General features: G+C 34.8%; 1 protein-coding gene across 2 annotated transcripts in view; it reads right to left on the bottom strand.

The window, feature by feature from the left end:
• The window catches only part of LOC306874521 (tyrosine-protein phosphatase non-receptor type 4-like), a 42502-nt gene extending 18370 nt beyond the window's left edge, over window positions 1-24132 (bottom strand). The window contains exons 1-15 of one of the 2 annotated variants that reach the window (XM_079424638.1): window positions 23757-24132; window positions 18782-18936; window positions 15101-15208; window positions 14598-14640; window positions 14426-14504; window positions 13573-13617; window positions 13434-13486; window positions 10492-10612; window positions 10215-10302; window positions 9287-9375; window positions 8757-8820; window positions 8238-8410; window positions 6715-6783; window positions 3067-3201; window positions 2808-2963 (exon numbers count right to left, since the gene is read on the bottom strand). In XM_079424638.1, coding sequence (XP_079280764.1) covers window positions 2808-2963; window positions 3067-3201; window positions 6715-6783; window positions 8238-8410; window positions 8757-8820; window positions 9287-9375; window positions 10215-10302; window positions 10492-10612; window positions 13434-13486; window positions 13573-13617; window positions 14426-14504; window positions 14598-14640; window positions 15101-15208; window positions 18782-18919 — 1361 coding nt within the window. In that variant the 5' untranslated portion in view covers window positions 18920-18936; window positions 23757-24132. Of the gene's footprint in view, window positions 1-2807; window positions 2967-3066; window positions 3202-6714; window positions 6784-8237; window positions 8411-8756; window positions 8821-9286; window positions 9376-10214; window positions 10303-10491; window positions 10613-13433; window positions 13487-13572; window positions 13618-14425; window positions 14505-14597; window positions 14641-15100; window positions 15209-18781; window positions 18937-23756 lie in introns of both variants that reach the window. The other variant, XM_079424637.1, reaches the window with a different exon arrangement.
• Between the last annotated feature and the right edge of the window lie 220 nt (window positions 24133-24352).

Genomic DNA, 24352 nt, shown 5'->3' with positions numbered 1-24352 from the left:
TGCGTCTACTGTGTGGTGCTAAAATAAGAACAACATTTCACAGCGGAAACTTTGATGACTCAAAGTGTGTGAGTCCAGCCCTTGTGTGCTGAAAATGCATAACTGGGCAGATCAGAATCTAGAATCCTGAATAAAAATAATAAAATGATCCAACTGCACATGTAATAGATAAGTAATCTATTATTCCTAGAAGAATTTGTACAGGAAACACACAGGCAAACATAAATACAATGTGGATATTTTAGCATCATAACATTTTGCTTAGTAGCTGCACTGGGGGGAACATTCATGTGACTTCAATTCACAATAGGCTGAAACACTGCCAAACACCAAGGTAATCACTAAGGGGAAAAAAAATAACCATCTCGGGTTGATAATTTAAAAAACAAATTCTAAAAATTGAGTTATATTAAACACCAAAGAGGATGAAAGTTTGTGATAAACAGATGTATGACTTATGTAAAAATCTGTATGCATAAACTATATATTTACATATTAAATTGAATGCAATAGTTTATGCAAACTGAAAATGTTTGTGTAACTTAATATGAAAATTAACTAATTGTTTTTACAATTATATTGTAACATTTACATTTTGTATATAATCGTTTACATACACATACATACATACATACATACATAAACACAAACACACACATATATACATATATATATACACATATATATATATACATACACACACACACGCACACATATATATACATATACACATACATACACACATACATATACAAATAAATAAACAAAAAGTTAGGGCTGGAACATATTGATTGTTTTTACACTTACATTATAACATTTATATTTTAAACCTTTTCTGCACGAAATGTAAAGTGTATATTTACATTTTTTGATTTACAACCTTCAATTTTGCACATAGTACAAGAAAAACATGCTTAAATGCAAACTATTAAATTACGAATTAAACTAAATGCAATAGTTTACACAAACATTTTTGTTGTGTTAGGGCTACAAATACAAAGCAACAAAATAAATAAATAAATACATATACAATACATATATACACACATATACATACATACATACATACATACATACATATATATATATATATATATATATATATATATATATGTACAGTGGGTACGGAAAGTATTCAGATCCCCTTAAATTTTTCACTCTTTGTTATATTGCAAATTTGCTAAAATAATTTAAGTTAATTTTTTTTCCTCATTAATGTACACACAGCACCCCATATTGACAGAAAAACACAGAATTGTTGACATTTTTGAAGATTTATTAAAAAAGAAACTGAAATATCACATGGTCCTAAGTATTCAGACCCTTTGCTGTGACACTCATATATTTAACTCAGGTGCTGTCCAGTTCTTCAGATCATCCTTGAGATGGTTCTACACCTTCATTTGAGTCCAGCTGTGTTTGATTATACTGACTGGACTTGATTAGGAAAGCCACACACCTGTCTATATAAGACCTTACAGCTCACAGTGCATGTCATCATGTCATGTCAGAATCATGAGGTCAAAGGAACTGCCTGAAGAGCTCAGAGACAGAATTGTGGCAAGGCACAGATCTGGCCAAGGTTACAAAAACATTTCTGCTGCACTTAAGGTTCCTAAGAGCACAGTGGCCTCCATAATCCTTAAATGGATGACGTTTGGGACGACCAGAACCCTTCTTAGAGCTGGCCGTCCGGCCAAACTGAGCTATCGGGGGAGAAGAGCCTTGGTGAGAGAGGTAAAGAAGAACCCAAAGATCACTGTGGCTGACCTCCAGAGATGCAGTCGGGAGATGCGAGAAAGTTGTAGAAAGTCAACCATCACTGCAGCCCTCCACCAGTCGGGGCTTTATGGCAGAGTGGCCCGACGGAAGCCTCTCCTCAGTGCAAGACACAAAAAAACACCTGAAGAACCACAAGATGGTGAGAAATAAGATTCTCTGGTCTGATGAGCCCATGATAGAACTTTTTGGCCTTAATTCTAAGCGGTATGTATGGAGAAAACCAGGCACTGCTCATCACCTGTCCAATACAGTCCCAACAGTGAAGCATGGTGGTGGCAGCATCATGCTGTGGGGGTGTTTTTCAGCTGCAGGGACAGGATGACTGGTTGCAATCGAAGGAAAGATGAATGCGGCCAAGTACAGGGATATCCTGGACGAAAACCTTCTCCAGAGTGCTCAGGACCTCAGACTGGGCCGAAGGTTTACCTTCCAACAAGACAATGGCCCTAAGCATACAGCTAAAATAATGAAGGAGTGGCTTCACAACAACTCCCTGACTGTTCTTGAATGGCCCAGCCAGAGCCCTGACTTAAACCCAATTGAGCATCTCTGGAGAGACCTAAAAATGGCTGTCCACCAACGTTTACCATCCAACCTGACAGAACTGGAGAGGATCTGCAAGGAGGAATGGCAGAGGATCCCCAAATCCAGGTGTGAAAAACTTGTTGCATCTTTCCCAAAAAGACTCATGGCTGTATTAGATCAAAAGGGTGCTTCTACTAAATACTGAGCACAGGGTCTGAATACTTAGGACCATGTGATATTTCAGTTTTTCTTTTTTAATAAATCTGCAAAAATGTCAACAATTCTGTGTTTTTCTGTGTACATTAATGAGGAAAAAAAATGAACTTAAATGATTTTAGCAAATGGCTGCAATATAACAAAGAGTGAAAAATTTAAGGGGGTCTGAATACTTTCCGTACCCACTGTATATATATATATATACACACACACACACACATTGTTGATTGTTTTCTTCCCGAGTTATTGAATAAAATAAAAGTTTGTGATAATTCAAAACTCACGGTGTCGAGTCCAGGCTGATGCTGTTGGCCTGCGTGGAGGATGCAGACTTGTGATTGGTGAACGTCTGGCATGGCGAGTCATCGATCACGTGATCAACTAGGTGACCAATGGAGGAAGGCCTGACCCGCGCCCCGTCTGTGGTGAACACTGAGCTACTGCTGAGCAAAGAAAGAAATGAAAAACATGAATGGAGTGCTAACCCACAGACTGGCTGAACTTGAGTTATGTGGGTTAGTTTGTGAGTGTATGTTAACTCACTGATCGGGTGAGTCTGGTGGAGAACGGTTCGGCAGACTCTGAGTCTCCAGACGGTCGTCCGAGAGGGAATTCCTGCTGACGGTCTCCCAGTCTAAACCGCTCATCAGTCTTCTGACCAGAGGCTTGCTCGGAGACCTGGAAACACATTCGATTCACAACAGATCCATCAACCAGAACCACAAGAGACAATGTACAATTCAATTTCTACTGTAAAATTTGATACAAAATTTTTTAATCACTACTGCTGTGGCATTTACATTAACCAACATGGCACATTTGACGTTACGTAACAATTAGAATTACAATTGGTAATCTTTATAAACTTTATTCCAATTTATTTGACAGTAAAAATGTTGGAGAAAGTGACCTTTACATATAGTTTACAAACACCTTTCCTGTTATCTTTGTTCATAAACATGCAACTCTTTTAAAAAGTCTTAGTTTTCGTAAACTTTAGGAATATTGCGAAAAGCCCAACTATTTCAAATTTAACGTTATTTACAATATGTAAACGAACAAGGTTCATTTTACACAATTCGAGAGTAAGTTTGCGATTAGCAAACACTAGTTTACAAACAAACAATGCATTTGCTGTTACAATGTTTATTACTACTGAAAACCTTAAACATTTTATAACAAAGTACCTTTTAACACAAACATTTCAAATTCAAACTTGATTTCCCTCAATTTTGCGATATTTTATAGGAAACCAATAAAAACAAAGTTAGCATTACAGCACTAGTTTACAAACAAACACACCTTCCTGTTACGATGTTCGTACACATGCTACATCTAAAAACTATAAACAAAATATCAAACCTGTTTGTTTTTCATATCTGAATGATATTTTACAAAGAAATTGCTCTTTTCTCTTACCCTAAGCTACTTCCAAGATAGCACACTTACGTCTGCAAGATGTCTGTTAAAGATTTCTTGATCTGGAAAGCATCTGCTGTCTACAAACATCTGACAGACGTCTTTCAGATGTCAGTTTTACATACATTCTAAATCATTAACATCTTAAAAGACATCTAATAGACATCTATTTGACATCTAAAAGGAAACGTCCTATAGACGTATTGCAGATGAGCAAACACTCTTATAAAAAATACGTCTTGCAGATGTAGATGCAGATGTCAAATAGACGTCTCCGAGATGTACGTGTGCTTCCAGGATCTTTACTCACTAGATTATTGCTGTTGCATGACACAAACACAAGTTTACAAACAAACACTATTTCCATTTAGGTTGTTTGTAGACATGCTAAACTTTTAATAAATTTCCCAAAAATATTGAAAATTGAATAAAGAAATTTTAATGAAGATTTAATAAATCTTAATGTCTCCAATATATATACATGCATAACATACATACGTATATATATATATATATATATATATATATATATATATATATATATATATATATATATATATATATATATATATATATATATATATATATATATATATATATATATATATATATATATATATATATATATATATATATATATATATATATGTGTGTGTGTATGTGTATATATATATATGTGTGTGTGTATGTGTATATATATATATGTGTGTGTATATATATATATACACACACATACATATATACACATACACACACACTTACATATATACACATTTACATATATACACACACACACACACGTATATACATACATATACACATATTATATATGTATGCTTTAGCTTTAAGCTGAGCGTGATAGATATATATATAGAATTTACGTAAACCAACATTGTACATTTTACACAATGTTTTTGTTTTAGATTTCAAAACAACAAACTAACATGCTAAAAACTAACATGTCTAAAAACCTTGAACATCTTCTAACAAAGTAAAAAAAAGGTAAAGAAAGACACCTTACTGGATTTCGTACACTATATATACTATGAAAAATGTTTGTATTTCAACTCATTCTGCAATATTTCTTAGCATTTACATGAAACAGCATTAAACATTTCACACATTACAACCCCCCCCCCCCCCCAAAAAAAACACATCAAAAACAGTTAGCATTACACCAATACTAGTTTACAAACATTGTTATTGTACTCCTAAAATTCATAAATATAAAACAGATTTTTAAACACGTTTTAATAAAAAAAGCATTCCACTAGTTTATCACTCATTAAAGAACCATACTAAATTATTGTAGTTGCACTACACAAACACTAGTAAAAAAAAACAACAAAAAAAAAACAACACTTTTTCCTTTTATGATGGTTGCTACTTCTGAAAACTTTGAATAAAAGGCCCAGAAACATTCCTCAAAAGTAAAAAAAATAATCTAATAAAGAAAAACACACCAATATTAACACATTTTTTTATATTTTTTTTACATTTACGTAAGCCAACACAGCACATTATACAATACTTTTTGTTTTATATCGTGAAATAAACAAACATGTTTGTACACATGCTACATCTAAAATCCCTGAACGTTTTCTTACGAAGTACCCTGAAACAACCCTTAAAAGTAAAAAAACACAACTTACTGGATTTCATACATTTTAGAAATACTATGAAAAATATTTCCATTTCAACTCCTTTTGTGACATTTCTTAGCATTTACATGAACGTAAAATGTAAAAAGTAAAATTTTTCCAATGAAAATATCAGAAAAAACTAGCAAGCAATACACTAAAACTAGTTTACTCTTTCCTGTTGCGATGTTCGTACACATGTTGCCCTTAAAAAAACACAAACATCTACTTTGAAATATTCTTCAAAAGCACTGTGTCAAACTTTACACAATTATCGCACCCTTCACTGAGAAAAGTGCGGCGTAGTCGAAAAGAAATACCTCCTAGAAGTATGATGAACCATAAACCGTAGTTTAACTTTCAGCCTCAGCATCTTCGAAGTAAGCGTCTGAGTGCGTTTTCACAAACATGTGCACGACATGTGCACGCCCTTCACAGCCGTGCGCTACAGAGCCCTGCTTACACTTCCTGTGTTTGGGTCTCATTCTGAGAACATCTGACCACACACACACACACACACATACACACACATACACACTGACACCTAACACCACAGGGATCGAGATGGGCGGGAGCCCTCCCATAATGCAACACACCCAAACACGTAAACACAAAGATTGGCAAATTCTCTTAAATATAGCACATATAACCACAATAAATATCCACATCACTGTCTATAGTGTGGTGAACCAGGGTTATTATAGTTACCCAGAACCAAAAGCATAGAAATATACTTTTGTTACTTCCAATAAACCACTAACAGAAACATAATAAAATAAACTATAAAAACTCATAAAAATATATTTACAAAAAATCATACAGTTGCCCAGGAAACATTTCTACTTTTTATTTTAACTCGATATACTAAAAAACTAAATACTAAAAAAGTAAAAGCTTACATATTGAAAACTGTGTAGACATAATAAATAAATAAAACAAATCAAATTCAAAATACAAAATAAAAGCTAATTAAAATACTAATAATAATTCTCAAAGATACTAAAATAACACAGCTGTGAACAAATAAACACAACGGTTTACTACCGGATAACTTTTTACTTCCAAAACGTTACATAACACATATTGCTTGCACAGAGTTCCCGCGCTTAATGGTTGTTAAAAAATGTGTTACCTTGCAAAAACTCTGTTCTTGTTGCCTCTTTCCTTTCCGTACTGTACAGACTGCGCCTCTGTCCTCCCACTGCAAAAAATCCAGAACATAGTGTCACTGCCTGCTCTCCAAACTCCATTTGTGCAAGAATCACGAGAGATAACTGTGCAACAGATGACAAAATGGCTTACAGTCCTAACCAAAACTCGAGAAACACAACCAATAAATAGGGGCAGGTGATATAGCTAAAATTTATCATTTTCAGCATTTTTTCTTTTAAATTCAGTATGACATATATGCATTTATATACGCATTTGCAGTTTCAAAACATTTGATATAAGCAAAACTACTTGCCATACTTAACTAACTTTACTTATCATACTTTACTTACTAGAAATACTAACTTTACTTAACATACTTTACCTACTAGAAATACTAACTTTACTTAACATACTCCCTTTACTTAATAGAAATACCAACTTTACTTAATATACTCACTTTACTTATTTAACTGACTTCACTTACTAGAAATACTAACTTTACTTAACATACTCACCTTTACTTACTTAACAGACTTTACTTACTAGAAATACTAACTTTATTTAACATACTCTCTTTACTTAATAGAAATACCAACTTTACTTAACATACTCACTTTACTTATTTAACTGACTTCACTTACTAGAAATAGTAACTTTACTTATACTCACTTTGCTTACTTAGACTTTAATGACTAGAAATACTAACTTTATTTAACATTCTCACTTTACTTAACAGACTTTACTTACTAGAAATACTAACTTGCTTAATGTTCACTCAAAAACTGAAATGCATAAGCTCAGATCAGTGAGACCTATGATCAATCAGTTCCAAGAAAGAAATACAAAACTGTGTGAAAGAAAAAAAAACTGAATCCAATATTTAGTATTTGGCATAAGAAATTTATTTTAAAAAAAAATTTGTAGGCTAGTAATTTTTGAGTGGGAACACCACAAGTTTTACAAAATTGGGGGGAAAAAACCCTAAAACAGTACAAAAATTATGAAACTTTTGTGTAAGTTGTTATACCATGTGCAACTTAAGCTAGTTTTAGTCTAATGTGATAACATTAACTAACATTTTTAGAAAAAAGCTATTTAAAATGACCAGAAGACAACACAGGGGCTAAAGTATCTCTATGTATGTACCAAGTTAACAATTCAAATCAACATTGAGCATACGTTTATTTTTAAAATCCCCAAAATTTGAACATTTATGATTAAAAAACATTTATGACTGATAATGAATTGCTGAGCCACTGTTTTGAACCAGCTCATTGAATTCATTCAGATCAAATGAGCTGATTTGCATGTTCCCATATTTGCAAGTGACAAAACAAGGAGAAAAGATTAAGAAAATTAATTGTTTATTGGTTTTCTGACATAAAATCATCAGGTGGAACATCTAGTCCATAAACTGGAGGTTCAAAATGCCATGGCCTGCTCATATATCCACTACATCCCAAAAAAACAACACAGGAGTTCGAACTCTTCTAACATTCTCACCAGTAGCGAAACTTGGATCCGAGGGTGAAGTACTGTAGGAAGAGGTTTCTCTCCGGAAGAACGGGACGCTCCAGTCTGAAGAACGTGTGATGCTCCACGCAGGCTTTCCATAAGTTCTTACAAGCTCTGTAGTTCATCGTGTTGAAACCCAATAAAGACTCTCTGTTCTCAGTCTGTGAAACACATTAAGAAAAAAAAAACAGATCAGATGTAAGAAAACGAGAAAAAAAGCTTTGTTGAGCTCACAGCAGATTTGCAAATGATCCATTTAAGTATGTAACAGTTTCAGTTGTTAGTACCAATCACAATTTTGCTATTTTTATTTTGATACTACAGCAAAAGATATGATTCAAATTTAAAAAGTTAAATATTAATCAATTAAGTCGTAGTCTTCAGTTATTTCTTAATTAAGTAAACACCAGGTACTGTAATAATGAACATAATTAGATACAATAATCAAGTAAAGACAGGTCAAATGAAAAACAACACATGGAAACAAATACTTAATTTCGTACATACCAGTTCTTTTCTTAGTTGTATAAAAAACTGTTTAGATTTAAAAGATATTTTTACAATTTTCAACCTGAAACACAAAAAAAGAGAGGGAGGGGGGACATAAAAGATTAGTCAAGTCAAGTCACCTTTATTTATATAGCGCTTTTAACAATGTAAATTGTGTCAAAGCAACTGCACAATATCAAAAAAGGAAAATAGTGTGTCAATAATGTAAAATTAAAAGATAAAAAAAAAAGATTTTCAGTTAAAGGCATTTCATTATTGAATTCAGTGATGTCATCATCCAGCTCAGTTCAGTTTAAATAGTGTCTTTGCAATCAGGTCGACGATATCGCTGGAAATGAAGCGTCCCCAACTAAGCAAGCCAGAGGCGACAGCGGCAAGGAACCAAAACTCCATCGGTGACAGAACGGAGAAAAAAACCTTGGGATTAAACAGACTTGTATCCACAAGCTTTCAGTTGTGGTTATTTCAATGAAATTCCCCATTTAAATCACTTCCAAGTAGAAATTCACAGCTAAAATGACACTCACCATGGAAAGTGGTTGACTCGTACCCTGTCCTTATAGACGGAGATGCCGGCAGACAAAACTCCGATGTAAATCTCTGTGTTACAGTGGTCCTGAAATCATCAAGAGTTGGAAACCATAAGGATGCAGTTTCCATGGCAACATCAAAACCATTTTGTTTCAAAGGGTGCTCAAACTTTTGGTTTACTTAAGGGATGCTTATACTGGTGACCATTTTGATATCGGCCAATAACGCTAGATGGGTTAAACAGTTCAAAGAAACAACAGATGACAAAACAGTATATTGACAGAACAAATACCTAGAACAACATAAGTGACGTACGAAAATACTACTACTGCTTTCTACGTCAAACTTTCACATTTCATTTTTTCCATTTCTTTTTAATTAATTGTAAAATTGACTAGCAATTTAACAAATGTAAGCTTTTTTTCAGCTAGAACAAATAACTGTAGTCCGTAGCATTTTGATATACAGTCAAACCAAAAATTATTCAGATACCAGATATCATTTTTTATTTTTTTTTTACTAGTGGGTGCAGGACACTATAGTTCATTTATTTAAGTGAGGACAGCAAAATAACGTAAACTGTGACACATTACACCCAAAAATTCTTCATACAGTGGACTGCCAGTAAAACTTATAAAAATTTGGAACCAAAAATTATTCAGACACTTTGACCTGACCATGTTTTTCTTTAATTGCAGAAGAAGAACTACACTGATTTATTATATCACAAAAAACAACAAAACAAATACTAAAAACAAAACAAAATCAAAAGCATCAAAACACTAAAAACCAAAGCAAAACATTAAAAAGAAAACAAAAAACAAACAAAACAGAATAAAAATCAACATAAAAACACTGACACTTGTTTGCAGTATATATGAAACAGGAGGGCAGACAGCGGGGTAAGATGGGCCAGTCACTCACCCGAGCATAGTGCAATTCCACGCCGTACAGCTCCAGAGTCCGCGCAGCATTCAAGTAGTTAAACTCGGACTGAGCTGGTGTGAGTCCACTGCATAAGAGAGAGAGACTCAATCTCACAGATCCACAAACAATGAACTCCCTTGTTCCACAAATCTGTCCGTGTGTGTGTGTGTGATCAGCTGTGACCCTTTGTTCCTCAGTCTCCGCTGACACTCAGTTAAATGTAAGAATCTTTAACAGACTGGAGGATTTCATGGACATGTTTGGCATCTCTTACTTGTGCTCTTGGTGAAGTTTGGCGACCTCTTTCTCAAAGTCCTGCGGTGGGTTGGGAATGAAGCTGTACTCGGAGAGGTACCCAGGCAAATGTTCGGAGTGACTGTAGTCCCCCAGCTCAGCTGAAACACAAAACAGGACAAGAAACCATGCATGCTTGTACGTCAGCGTGAGACAAGGGGCACAATGTGTCCTTCATCCTTTCAAAGAGTCAGACTTCCAGTTTCCTCATGATCTAAGTGAGCAGACTGACTCATCCGGTCTACTGGAAACTCGACAGAAATTAAGACGAACACCGTTAACTTTCTTAAAATAGTTTGAAAGTTATTCACAAACTTTTTTGCGCCAAAATTAAAGTTGATGATACTGATAAGCTGATAATTTATATAAAAAAATATTTCATGTTGTTGCATAAACCTAATAAAATTAACAATAAACACTATTAATATAACATTAAATACTACAATTTTGCAAAAAATAAATAAATTTAAATAACTAAAAATAAAGTTGCATGTTCATTTATCTTAACATCATAATTTGACAATACGTAACGACTGAAGCATTAAAGGGGTCATATGACATTGCTAAAAAGAACATTATTTTGTGTATTTGGTGTAATGCAATGTGTTTATGCGGTTTAAGGTTCAAAAAACACATTTTCCACATACTGTACAATATTGTTGCTCCTCTATCTTTCTGAAACATGTCGATTTTTAAAAAGCTCGTCGTTATGAGAAGCGAGGCGTGCTCTGATTGGCCAGCTATCCAGTGCGTTGTGATTGGCCGAATACCTCAAGCGTGAGACGGAAATGTTACGCCCCTTACTGTATTGTGATGCCGTGTCCCAGCATGATGAGACAAAAACAATAAAACCCATTATAAACGAGGCATGTGTTGCATCCAGTGGGGACATAATTACTGATTATAATGACTTATACTGTCTTTTCACGCATCTCGTTGCATCGCGCCACATAAACATTACCATGTCTGCATTTGTGATCTGAGAAACGACAAACAACAAGCACTACACAGCTCAAAACTCGCGTTTGAATCGTCAGTGGCAAATTCTTTACATAAGAAAACATACTTACAGGCTGTGATTCAGAAGCGCCACACTGTCCTTGCAAGGTTGGAATTGCCCCACTTTATAGAAACAGCCTCTGTGCAAGCCAGCATTGTATGCTACTCTTCCAGGTTCAGGAAATAGTCCTCCGTAAATGCGCTGAACACACTCTAATATTTGGGTTGAACTGTTCTGGAACAGTGTTGTAAATACAACTTAACCACTGATTTCTAGTTGTGTTCTCTTTTTGAAGCCCTTTCACATCAAAACACAGCATCTCCAGGACATGGCACCGACAGCAGCAACAATACTAAAGTTATATAATAATGAATATTGAATAATATTAATTAATAATAATAATAATAATAATAATATTGAATAATACAGTAGTTCCACCCCCTTTCTTTGCGTATACGTTTGGGCGGAGTTTTGCAAATCTCCCCACACCATGACGTAGACATGTGGGGGCGTGTTTAAATGAGCCGTTTTAGGAGGGCGTGGTCGAGTCTTAAATTTTATTAAGAATATCTCTTTGGGTTTGAGACTTTAGTCTTTGCTACTTCAGGGATCTTATCTATGCACAAACAGCTTGAGAAAGGAAAACTTGAAATCGCATCATATGACCCCTTTAAACTAGAATTTTTTTTTTTATTTGTAAAAAAAATTCTTAAATGTCCATGCGACTGTTCTTTTTCAGAGAATTTGTACAAAATTTCTTAATGCTTCAGACCATAATATTGAGAAAAACTGGCATGCAACTTTATTTTGTGTTTTATCTCAATTTTCTTAAAAAAACAACAACACACAATTTAATCACAAATACATTCATCTTAACATTATAATTCGAAGTATAAAACAATTTTTAATATAATTTTCTATATAATATTAAAAAACTAATATAAAAAATAATACTGAAAAAAGTGAGTGAAAAAATGTAATTTAATTTTCCTGAACATAATAATTTAAAGCATTATACACAATTTTCTCAAAAAATAAAATAAATGTACTAAAAATAAAATTGCACAAAATTGTTTAATGCTTTAAAGTTTCCTCTCAATATTATAATTTAAAGCATTAATTTCGTACAAAAAACACAGAATACAAAGTCGCAAGTAAATGCTATAATTTGAAGAACTAAAGAATAAGACAGATATTAATTTAGAAATCAAATTGAACAGTGTTATTACATTATTAGTATTGTTATATTAGTAATTTTAAGCCAGCACTAAATAGGTAATCAAAATGAAAACTAGGCAGAAATGAGTGTGCATAACAAAACCGCCAATAATACAAAATAAAAAAAAATTAAATTAAAGCCAAGAATGAAAACAAAACGAGTGATAGCAAAAACCTAACAAAAACAGGAAACTTATGCGATTAGTTATGCCATTCCATAATAATCAAATGTGAAGCTACTAGTAAAACACACCAGCATGACCAGTTACCACAACAGATTGTTAATTATGTAATAAATCTGCACTACACACATTTTTCAGCCTTATTACTGGAAACGGGTCAGATAGGGACAGGAAAGAGACAAAAGACAGATCATGGACTATTTGGCAAAGCGTAGAGCTTTTGTTCATCCTGTGTGGACGGTTACATCACCAGCCAAACAAACGCACAGGTCAGAGAGCTTGCGATCAGTTCCTCAAAATCTGCTTCATTCAACATGACGTGTAAACCATCATGGATGACAAGTGCGTACTTAGGATAATGCATTACAGCTTGAACATTTAAAATAAAAAACGCCTGATTAACAGAAAACCTCATTACAGATTCCTCATATTTATTTGCTATTACCATGCTTTATAGACATTGGCACTGAAAAACCCATAGTACCACTAATTGTTAGTGCATAAATAAGCTGTAATACTTACCCTGAACAGCATAAGAAGCCAGAAGAACTGCAGTATTTTGTGGGCAAGGAAGTCTAGCAAACAGAAAGTAAAGTGTTATAGGAGATTTGCTTTTGGAGGAAAAATAAATAGTTTTAAAAAATAAATTGTATAAGCTCACCTGCCACTCAGAATATCCTGCTTCAGTTGCAAAAAGTACAAATACCTGCAACAAATAAATATCACAAACAAAATTATTGTTAGATCCGTAATAAGCATCCAGACAGAGAAAATGTGTTAATTTTTTTATTATTTACAGAGCTATAAATTATGTAATTATATGGTATAATATACTTAGAATTGTACTTGTCATATGTGCAAAACTGAGTAGTAACTGATCACATGTAATCTGGATTACATAATCAGACTCCAAAAATGTAGTACTTGTAATTATATTACATTTTTAAACACTCATAACTAGATTGCAGTTACGTTTTATGGATTATATGATTATAAAGTATTCACACTATGACTGTCAATGATTAATAATATAATAACACATTTTGTTATAATAACAAAATATTTCAAACCTGGAAGACTTTGACAATGTCATTGCTCTTTTCATATTTCTAAATGTTTGTTTGTGACGCAGGGATTGCGAAACTTTATTGCTCGTCAAACCCCTCTGACCTTAAATATTTACTCATTTAAAATTAATATTTCAGTAATTTAACAATACATTTGCATGTTCTCTGATGTCGGTCAATGGTCATATATTTTATTTTTCTTAGTTTATTTGTTATTTAACAATAATCCCATTTAAAGGTATAAATAAGTTCAAAAGAACTTTAGAAGTAAACAAAAAGTAGTCAGAATACATTACCTACTATGAGTAATCTAGATTACAATACTGACTACAATTTTTATCATGTCATTTGTAATCAGTAACAGACTACAATTTGTAAGCATTCGACCAAGCACAGCATATGTGGAGAAATGTAAAAAAAAAAAAAAAAAAAAAAAAAAAACTGTACCTTGTATACTCTTCTTGTAGTTTACTAGGGTCACTCACAAAAAACTTCACTCTAAACCTCACATTATATGGAGATTGCCCTAAAAATGAAAAATAATTACAATCAGAACATTTTATTCTGACACTTCAAAACAAACACATTCAAATTTTAAAAATGGTAAAACATGACCTACTTTTGAGCTGTTTTCTAATAGGTTTGTTTGGGTCCAGCCACCTCTGAAACACACGGTCATAACCAAAATTTAGGACACTTTTTACGCCACATTTTCAGAATGAACACACAAACTGCTAAAAATATCAGCTCAGCAATGTGAAAGTCACCAAATCTGCTCGTCGAATCAAATAACATCAACCGAATAACATCAAGTGCAATGAATTAAAAATTCACCTAACTTTACTACAAGCAGAAACGGAAATCAGCATTTCAGTGTGTGACCTGAGAATGAACCTTCCTGTTTGTACTGACAGTGTGTGTGTGTAGAAACCAAAATATCTGACAAACTGCTCACTATAAATAATAAACAAGGTTCAAGGGATAATATTTTTGCATCTTTCTTATTGCTGTTATGCAAAAAATACAAATTTTCAGGTTAACATTTTGTGCTGCTTGAATGAACAAGAGTTTATGGGTGATTTGTTGCCAACGGCGACAACTGAGTGACAGGTGAGCATCTACCTGGCTGTCAGAAGAGTCGTCTGCTAGTTGAAGGCCAAAATAGTCTCGCTCTGTTAGCTCCAAGTGTTTATACACTACGTCCAACAAGATTCCCCCCTGATCTTGCTTCTACAAGAGACAGAACATGTTTTGATATCAGTTCTGGACTATTAAATTAAAACAGAAGAATGCACACAAAATAAAAACACAAGAAAACATGTTAAAACATTAAAAAAAAACACAAAAGACAAAACAAAGCTAAAGCTAAGAAAAAACCCAAAGCAAACCAGAACAAACCAAAGCAAAAACCAATCAAACCAATACAAAACCCAAACCAGAAAGAGAACAAAAAACAAACTAAACAAAACTTAAACTAAACAGAACAAAAACAAAAAAAACAAACCAGAAAAAAAAATAAACCAGAACAAACCAAAGCAAAAACCAATCAAACCAATACAAAACCCAAACCAGAAAGAGAACAAAAAACAAACTAAACAAAACTTAAACTAAACGGAACAAAAACAAAAAAACAAACCAGAAAAAAAACCAAATCTGACCAAACAAAAACCAAACTAGAAAGACAAACCAAAACAAAAACCAACCCAAACTAAACCAAAAAAACAAATCAGAACAAACCAAATCCAAAAATCAAACCAGAAAAAAGCAACTACCAAAACAAAAACCAAATCAGAACAAACCAAAACAAACCAAAAACCAAAACAAACCAACCCAACCAAAAAACAAAAAAACTAATCCGAACAAACCAGAAAAAAACAGAACTACCAAAACAAAAACCAAATCAGAACAAAAACAAACCAAACAAAAACAAAAACAAACTAGAAAAAAATCAATCATAACCCAAACCGAACCAGAACAACCAAACCAGCGCAAAAAACAAAACCAAACCAGAACAAATAAAACCAAAATAAAAGAAAAAGCACTTTTGCTTGAAAATTAAGCAAGTAATTAAATGTCTTTTTTTGATGACATTAATGACTTTAATGCTTTACATTTGTTTCAGTCATGACAACACCATGTTTAAGTACCATAGCAATAACATGTTTTTTTTTAATAGAATTCAGACAGAAATATAGTATTTACACATTTTGTGTTTTGTGTGCAAAATACAATAAAAACAAACTTACTGTATTACCAAATGAAAACTTTATACTCTGAGTATATCATCCTCTGAATTTGAGGCAATTTTAATAGACAAACTTTTCCAAGCTAGCTTAACCCTTCAGCTCAGACTATCTGTGTAGCATGTATGATCAGGACAGCCATGGCCTCAGGACACGCTTCTGTCCAACCCAGGAATGTAAAGCATCTGCCTGAAACAGCCACTGTGAGCTGCACGTGCAAAACCAACCCCGGCCGCCACAACGCATAACTCCAGCCAGCCTCTATTGTACCTCACAGATGGCTGTCTCCTGTGGCGCTTCTTACAGACCTCAGACATTTTTCATCCAAACCAATTTATTGCACACTTAACAGCAGCGCTGCAACTGAGGAGTGAAACGCTGATGCAGCAAAAGTCAGACATCAGTTACTTTGCGGTTTCTGGGTCACCTCTACCTAGGATTGAACTTGCCACCTCCGGAAGATCATTATACACCCAAATCTAAAATGTGTGCTCACTGTTTTTTAAAAAACAGTTCAGTCAGAAATAAAAGTCTTGTCAGCATTTTCACACGTCGTTCCAAATCTGTAAGATTTTCTTTCTTCTGTGGAACACAAATGAAGATAATTTGCTGAATGTCCAAGCTGCTCTTTACTTTCAATAGGAAAAACTGCTTAAATTTCAGTCTGTTTGTATGACTTAAAGGGATTTCAAGTTTTCCTTTTTCTTTGGAGTGTTACAAGCTGTTCGTGCATATGTAAGATCTGTAAAGTTGCAAAGACTAAAGTCTCAAACCCAAAGGGATATTATTTATAAAAGTTAAGACTCAACCACTCCAGAACATCAAGTTCTCAAAGATTTCAAAATTTCAAAAAAGTTCTTCAAGAGGTTTATGAAGAACATTTAAACCATGTAGACCTATTTCTAAAGGTTTTCAGGAATTTTACAGCATTCCTTAAAGCCCTTATGAACCCTTAAAGAAGTTTCTGTAGGACTCCAGAGAAAGAAACTTTGGCTCTTCTCAACATCCAAAGAGATTCTTAAAACAGAAGAATACTGTTGTGATATTAGGGTCTTTATTCACTCAAGACTTACAAAATCAAACTACTTTGAACTTGCGACTGAATTCAGAGCTTGGTTTTCTGCCAAAAGCAAAAAATAAAAACAATTGCAATCTTATCAAGTTAGTACTGCTGAATTAAAGCAGATGTTTGCATTTTCTGAAGTGATTGAGAGTGGTGTTGGGCTACTGCCAAGATCCCAGAGCGTTCTGAGTGGTTGCCAGGGCGTTGCTATGCAGCCGTTAAGGCATTCTGATTGGTCTTCAGCATCTTGCTGGAAGGGTTCTGAGTGGTTGCCAGGGCGTTGCTATGCAGCCGTTAAGGCATTCTGATTGGTCTTCAGCATCTTGCTGGAAGGGTTCTGAGTGGCTGGACAGATGGTTTGTTATTGGCCAAAGTCCAAAAAATCCACCCTGTGACCTTCAGTGTAAATTTACAGGATTTTTTGCCTGTTTTGTTATCCACCAGATGAAAATCTAAGCTCTGATCACTTACAACAAAAAAAAAAAAAAATGATTTCCAAGAATGTAGCACAAACAGCACTGGACTTTAATACTAAAAAATACGCAATCAAATTTGGCCTTCTTTAGGAAAATAACTAGTGCTGAGGGTGGATTAACTTAAAGAAACAGTTCACCAAAAAAAGAAAAATAAATACAACCTCATGTTGTTGACACACTGCCTCCGAAACTTTCATCCATTATAAAAAAAAATCAATAAATAATAATAATTTTAAAAAACGATTTTCTGCGTTTTCGCATCCGTAGTAAGTATTTTGATAGGAAAGGATGACGAATTCGAAAAAAAAAAGCATACGTAAATTTCGAAGTCTGTGTGCAAGGACCTTTTCATCACTTGCTCACCAATGGATCCTCTACAGTAAATGGGTGCCGTCAGAATAAGAGTCCAAACAGCTGATAAAAACATTACAGTAATCCACAAGACTCCAGTCCATCAATTAACATCTTGAGAAGCAAATAGTTGCGTGTTTGTAAGAAACAAAACCATCAAGACGTTAACGTCAAACAGTTGCATCTGACTAAAACACAAGCCCATAATCCATAATATCATTCAAATAACACATCAAAATCCACCAACATATTTATTTAGAACAGTTTTGGACTATTATCACTCGTAAACAGTGCTTGATTTGTGCATATTTCTCTCCTGATTCAGACAAGATGTCATTTTCACTGGAAAAAGCAATATTATGACTCATTATGACTCATTTTTGCTGGAAACTACGATTTGACATAAAAAAAATATTGGTTATGGATTTGTTTCATATAAACAGGCAGCTTTTCAATGGACTGGAGTGGTGTTTTTATCAGTTGTTTGGACTCTCATTCTTTCTGACAGCACCCATTCACTGCATTGCTGAGCAAGTGATGTAGAAACAAATTCTAAATCTACATCTTGGCCTGTGGGTGAGTAGCCTAAATTTTCAGCAAGTTATCTTTTTTGGATGAACTATTCCTTCAAAGACGTTACACATACATGAAAGAACACGTGTATACTCACATTGACTCTGAAGGTCTGTACTGTGTTGTCCAGCAGTAAAACGTTACACACCACCTGCACGTGCTGTCTCTCTCTGGCCTCCTCCAACGCTCCCACATCGTAAGATCTGCCAGCAGGCAACCGGAAGCGTGCGGTCATTACGGTCCCCACTCCGTCTGAGAAACACACAGAGGCTAAAGGTCACCAACACGCTCACCTGACCACGGTAAACGTTATTAAGCAGTGTAATACACACATGCACACACTAGCCCACGTGATCCTACGGCAAACATCATTCACAAACACTCATCTGTACTCCACCTAAAAGTTCCTGTAAACATAATAAAAGCGAGCAGGGAAAATGTTAAAGATTTTAGCTTTCAGGTTCAACTAGTAGAGACGGGAAAGCAAAAATCAAAACAAGGCACTTAGAAAATAGTCTTTCAATTGAAGAAACTCGTAAAGGAAATAGAGTTCAGGGTTGGTGTCAAGATAATTTGGATTCATACAACTCACCAAAGGAAATAGCTTAATATATTTACTTTTTTCCCTCTGTGAGCTAACCTAATTCAGCTTCGAAAACTGCTGACATTCATCCTCTAATATTGAACTCTTTCATTCAAGGTTTTAGTGATACTAAATGCTCTTCTCAAAACAAACAAGGTCATGTTCTGCCAGCTCTCAGATTCATCAAGCCAATCAGCTCACTGAAGAGTCCCTCAAAAGATACCTTGTTGAAAACTTATTTATATATCAGAAAAGATCGAGCAATTTCAATCAGACACAAAAACGGAAGAATTTCTACAAAGCAGAATGCTATGAATCTTCCTATGAACTCCTAACAAAAAGAGACGTAGCATTTTACAACCACAATCTCCCAGACCTAATTTCATTTCATTTCTGACTGATATTGATATCATCAGCGATAACATAGACGACACAACAAAAATGCACTTTAATAAGGTGTAATAATTAACGCTGCTGACGTATAAAAGACAAGGAAAAAGAAAATACCACAAAATATTATCTATGCTAAGTATGTTTACACTAATGATGAACACTGGTAAACTGAAGCGCTTTGCTAGCGGGTTAATTAACTCCAAACACATCTTATACATATATAATTAATCAGATAAATACACAACAAATGTAGTATTACAATTTCCTTCTGCACATAATTTTGAGAACGCACACGTGGACTTAAGCTAAGTTACATGTTAGTCAGAATATGCAAATCATGTTATAAATGTGCACTTTCTGTAACAATGCACTAAAGACATTTAATAAATAATGAATTAAAGACATAAAGGAGCATAAAAAATTAACAATATTGCTATTAAATGTTGATGGGATGTTGTTTGGTTTAATTTTCGAATTCCTTCACAACTAAAGTGTTTTTGCTGACTAAAATACAAATTTCTAAAATTATTTATTATTTTAATTTTTTTTACTAATTTGACTCAACATAAACCTAAAAAATTCAGCAGAAACAAATAAAATGTGTATGTATATATATATATTATATTATATCATGCTTCTCCAGTGACATGCTTCAATCTATTTTGAGCCGCAAACCTAGATGAAGAACATAAAAAGGTCACTTACCTGATAACCCAAATTTTGTTTTCAGCCGAAATGAAAATAAATGTAGTTTTCTGTGTTTTAGCAAAACAAAATCAATTTTGGAGCATCACTAAAAACTGCCTAAAATGACGACTAAATCCAAGGGATATTATGGTCAAAAGACAAAAACAAAACCTAAAATTAAAAAACTGTGTAAAAATGGACACTTAACTTTATAAGATAACCTAAACTCTTTTGCTTTATGCATTTCACTCTAGAGTCAAGAAAAAAAATCGAAGTAGTGTATCGGATGGCCCACTATAAGGCCCCCTTTACACTAGTGCGTTTTCAATTTAAAACGGTGTTTTAGAATTAAAACGATCCTCGTTTACACTGGCATTTCTGCTGCGTTTCAGAAACGATCTCCATCTACACAACCTAAAACGCATGTCACGTGTCATTTTTTACACGGTCGTCAAGGATACGCAGAACGAATTTGGGCAGCCACGCCATTGTTTTCAAAAGTCTCCGTTTTGGTCTGTTTACATTGAAACGCAACCCCAGAGTTTTCAAACTAAAACGGGGTCAGCAGCGTTTTCAAAAGTCTCAGTTTTCGGCCTCGAAAACGCCAGAGTAGTGTAAACGATAGGCGTAACTGTAGCAAAAGTTATGCGCTTTAAAACAAAAACGCACTAGTGTAAACGTGGCCTAAGATCTCAGACTTTACTGGTGCTAAGGTCAGGGAAGAGGGTGACTACCATTCACCAGTTGTACTTAAAGGGTTCTCACCCTTGTTTAAACCTGGAACACAATACAAGATTTTATTTTATTTTTTAAACGTCACGTTTTATGTTTGTGTTTTGTTTTTACAATCAATGTCAAGTCAATGGGATCAAAACAAAAACCCATTGGATCACACTGTAAAGACAGAAAACAAAACACCAGAACATTTTTCAAAATATCTTCTTTTGTGTTTCACAGATCAAAGTCATATGCGCTTAGAGCGACATGAGGGTGAGTAAATTATTGTCTTTTTGGGGGGTGAACTATCCTTTTATGGTTTTTACAAACAAATAAGATAAAACAAGTATTTTTCTTTAGGATTCGCCAAGCTTTCTCTTCCCCTTTGAAATGGCATTTGCTTCATTTATCATCCACAGTTGCCGGCGTGGTTTATTTTTACATTTTTTTAGTGGCTTCTAAAAATGGACACAGCTAAGTTTTTTCACACATGTTCATGCTGTACGAAACAAGCTCCCATAACACTTAAACGCAGCTGTGTAAACAACAGGGGGTCAGAGTTCATGACCTGTAGGTACAAACATGCGACTTTTCTGGACGGTCACAGTCGCTTATTCAAACTCCCCCACCCAACTGATTACAACCATTAATCTTCAACACTATCTACATGGAAAGGTACTGATCAGACTAAAGGTGCCATCAATAACAAATGCGTTTGAGCATACTTAAACTTTTGACATTAAATTTGCACTAGTGTAGCTTTACAAAGCAAGTCTTTTGAGACAAAAGCATCACTGTTTAGGATCTCTTCAACTCTTACGGTCACTGTTATCGTGACGATGAATAATGAAAAGATATGAAGTAAAAAAAAAACCTCAAAGATTTTCCAATTGTAAGATGACAAAAACACAAATCAGTCCTAAAAATAACATTCACATCTGATACTTACATCAGCACAGCCTTATTTGTCCTTCATGTCAATGCAGAAAGGATAATCTCTTTGTATAACTTGCTAAACTGTGATGTGGTGTGTGTGTGTGTGTGTGTGTGTGTGAGAGAGAGTGTGTGTGTGGTGGTGGAACATTTCTCTTCTGTAGAAGTTTCCCCGGATGTCATCGAATACCACAAACACCCAAACATTTACAATTTTCCGCTGAGTGGGGTTCAGACCACCATACCTCAGAAGATCTCAGACAGTGGGGGTTACAAAATGAGTTTATCCCCCACCCCAAAAACACTTTCACGGTCAGCCCCCTAAACCAATATTTCCATCCTTCTCTCTAAGGTGAAGCCATCATATCCTATAATGCTTAATAAGCTACAGAGGTTCTCAACTAGTGTTCTGATTTAAGTTTTGTGAACATCATTAAAAAATACAAATGCTGAAAGTCAGTAACATTAATAAAAATATATACTTTAACAAATAAATTCCAAAATATTTTGTTGTTGACGTCAACTGCATGTGTTCAATCAAAATTTATGACATTTTCCTGCAAATTTACTTGATAATTTGGCCAATACTAAAACAAGATGTATCCCACTATTCGTTCCACATGTTAGTCTGGTAAATCGCACTTCTATAGTCATTTATGCACTTAGAAAATAAATTGCATGCTTATCTAAAAAAACTACAAGTATTTTTTATGATTGCATGCATACTTGAAATTTTTCTTGTAAACATCCAAATGTAAGATCGCAGTCCTGAGGCAAACCAAGTAAAGACCCACTGAGTTAGAAGATGAGAAGCTAACAGCCCAACAGGCTGATGCATTCATTCATTCATTCATTCATACGACACATCATCCATCCAAGTTACCTATTCCACCTGAACCAAAGCCAGCTTTACAGAAACATCCAAACCTATTGCAATAAAAAACATTCATCTGAACACAGGGTTACACGACATATAAATTTTCTCATGAAAAAGGGCTTTGTGCATCATCAGAAGAACACCACACATCCAGATCTGGCATTACAGTCTGTTGAAGAATGCGCACTTGCACACACGCTCACACACCAGGGGGACAGAACAGGAGATGATGTCACCGACTCAACCAGGGGAGATGCGTAGTGCCCAGAAAACAATTAGAACAAACCTTATGATGATACATTGCACCAATATAAGGTCCTCTGTGGATCCAACTGTATGCAAGCAGATTATTTGCATGCAAAGGATGAGAGCTGAGGTTATGTAATGATGTGGCAGAGAAAAGAAGGCACAATGGGGAGCAGCTGAGATGTACAGATGTGACATAAACCTTAAATAAACACAAAAGCTCAAATATATCTCACATGACAGCTGAAGGATCTCAAAAAGAGGCCATTGAGAGGGTTGCCAGGTATCAGAACAGAACGAAACACACTATGCATGCAATCCATGTTGCCCGGCTGCACAAATCAGACACTGCATGCATTTTGGCCATCATATGGATGGATTATCTTGACATGCAGCAGAAATTAAACCCTGGACGTTACATAAAGGCATTTGCATGGCATCCGAAGCAAACATGTCCCTAAAATCAGCGTGCAAGGTGAATGCACGCTTTATGCCTCTGCCTGTGCATCATTTCAGGGATCTGGAAGCTTGCATTGGCTGGTTTGGTTGCTATGCAATGGGATAAAAAAGGAAGACAGGGTATGCATGCATAAATGGTGACACCAATTCAGAAATACAACCATAATGCATGCTTACCTTCATATACAGGTCTAGGAGAGTCCAGTGAATTGAAGATGATCTTGAATTATGATGTAAGGAGAATAGGAGGGGGGAAGAGGACAAAACGGCAGCTCATCTGCAGGAAAATAACCACATTGCTGTAGATGTTCACATTACATTCAATTCAAGGAGCCTCTGGCACAGTAATAAATAATAATTCCGAAACGGGAACGCAATCCTGGCTTCTTCTTGGGTGCGGTGCATTAAATAAAAGCCTCAGATGCAATTGCAATCTTCTCTGTGGCTGCTGGACGGGTTTAGCTCTATAATCCCGCATATGTCTCTGAATTGCTGCTACTGGCTGCTGCGGCTGCAACGTGCAGCGTTAACATGGCGCAACCGCTCACGCCCCGCCTACATTCTCATAGGTCTGCCGTGGGGGCGTGGCCGAAACGCGGGGGCGGGGCCTCGAATGCACAGATACATGGGTTCAGTTGTCACCCAGAGAAATATTTTTAAATTATTATAGATAGATGGATGGATGGATGGATGGATGGATTGATTGATTGAATGATTGATTAATTATTTGTGTAAATTTACTTTAAAACAGGTTAAATTCGTAATTTTGTTGG

The sequence above is a fragment of the Barbus barbus genome (assembly GCF_936440315.1).
Source record: "Barbus barbus genome assembly, chromosome: 9".
Classification (NCBI taxonomy): domain Eukaryota; kingdom Metazoa; phylum Chordata; class Actinopteri; order Cypriniformes; family Cyprinidae; genus Barbus; species Barbus barbus.
Note: the sequence above shows the minus strand (reverse complement) of the source record. Positions and strands in the feature narration are given on the sequence as shown.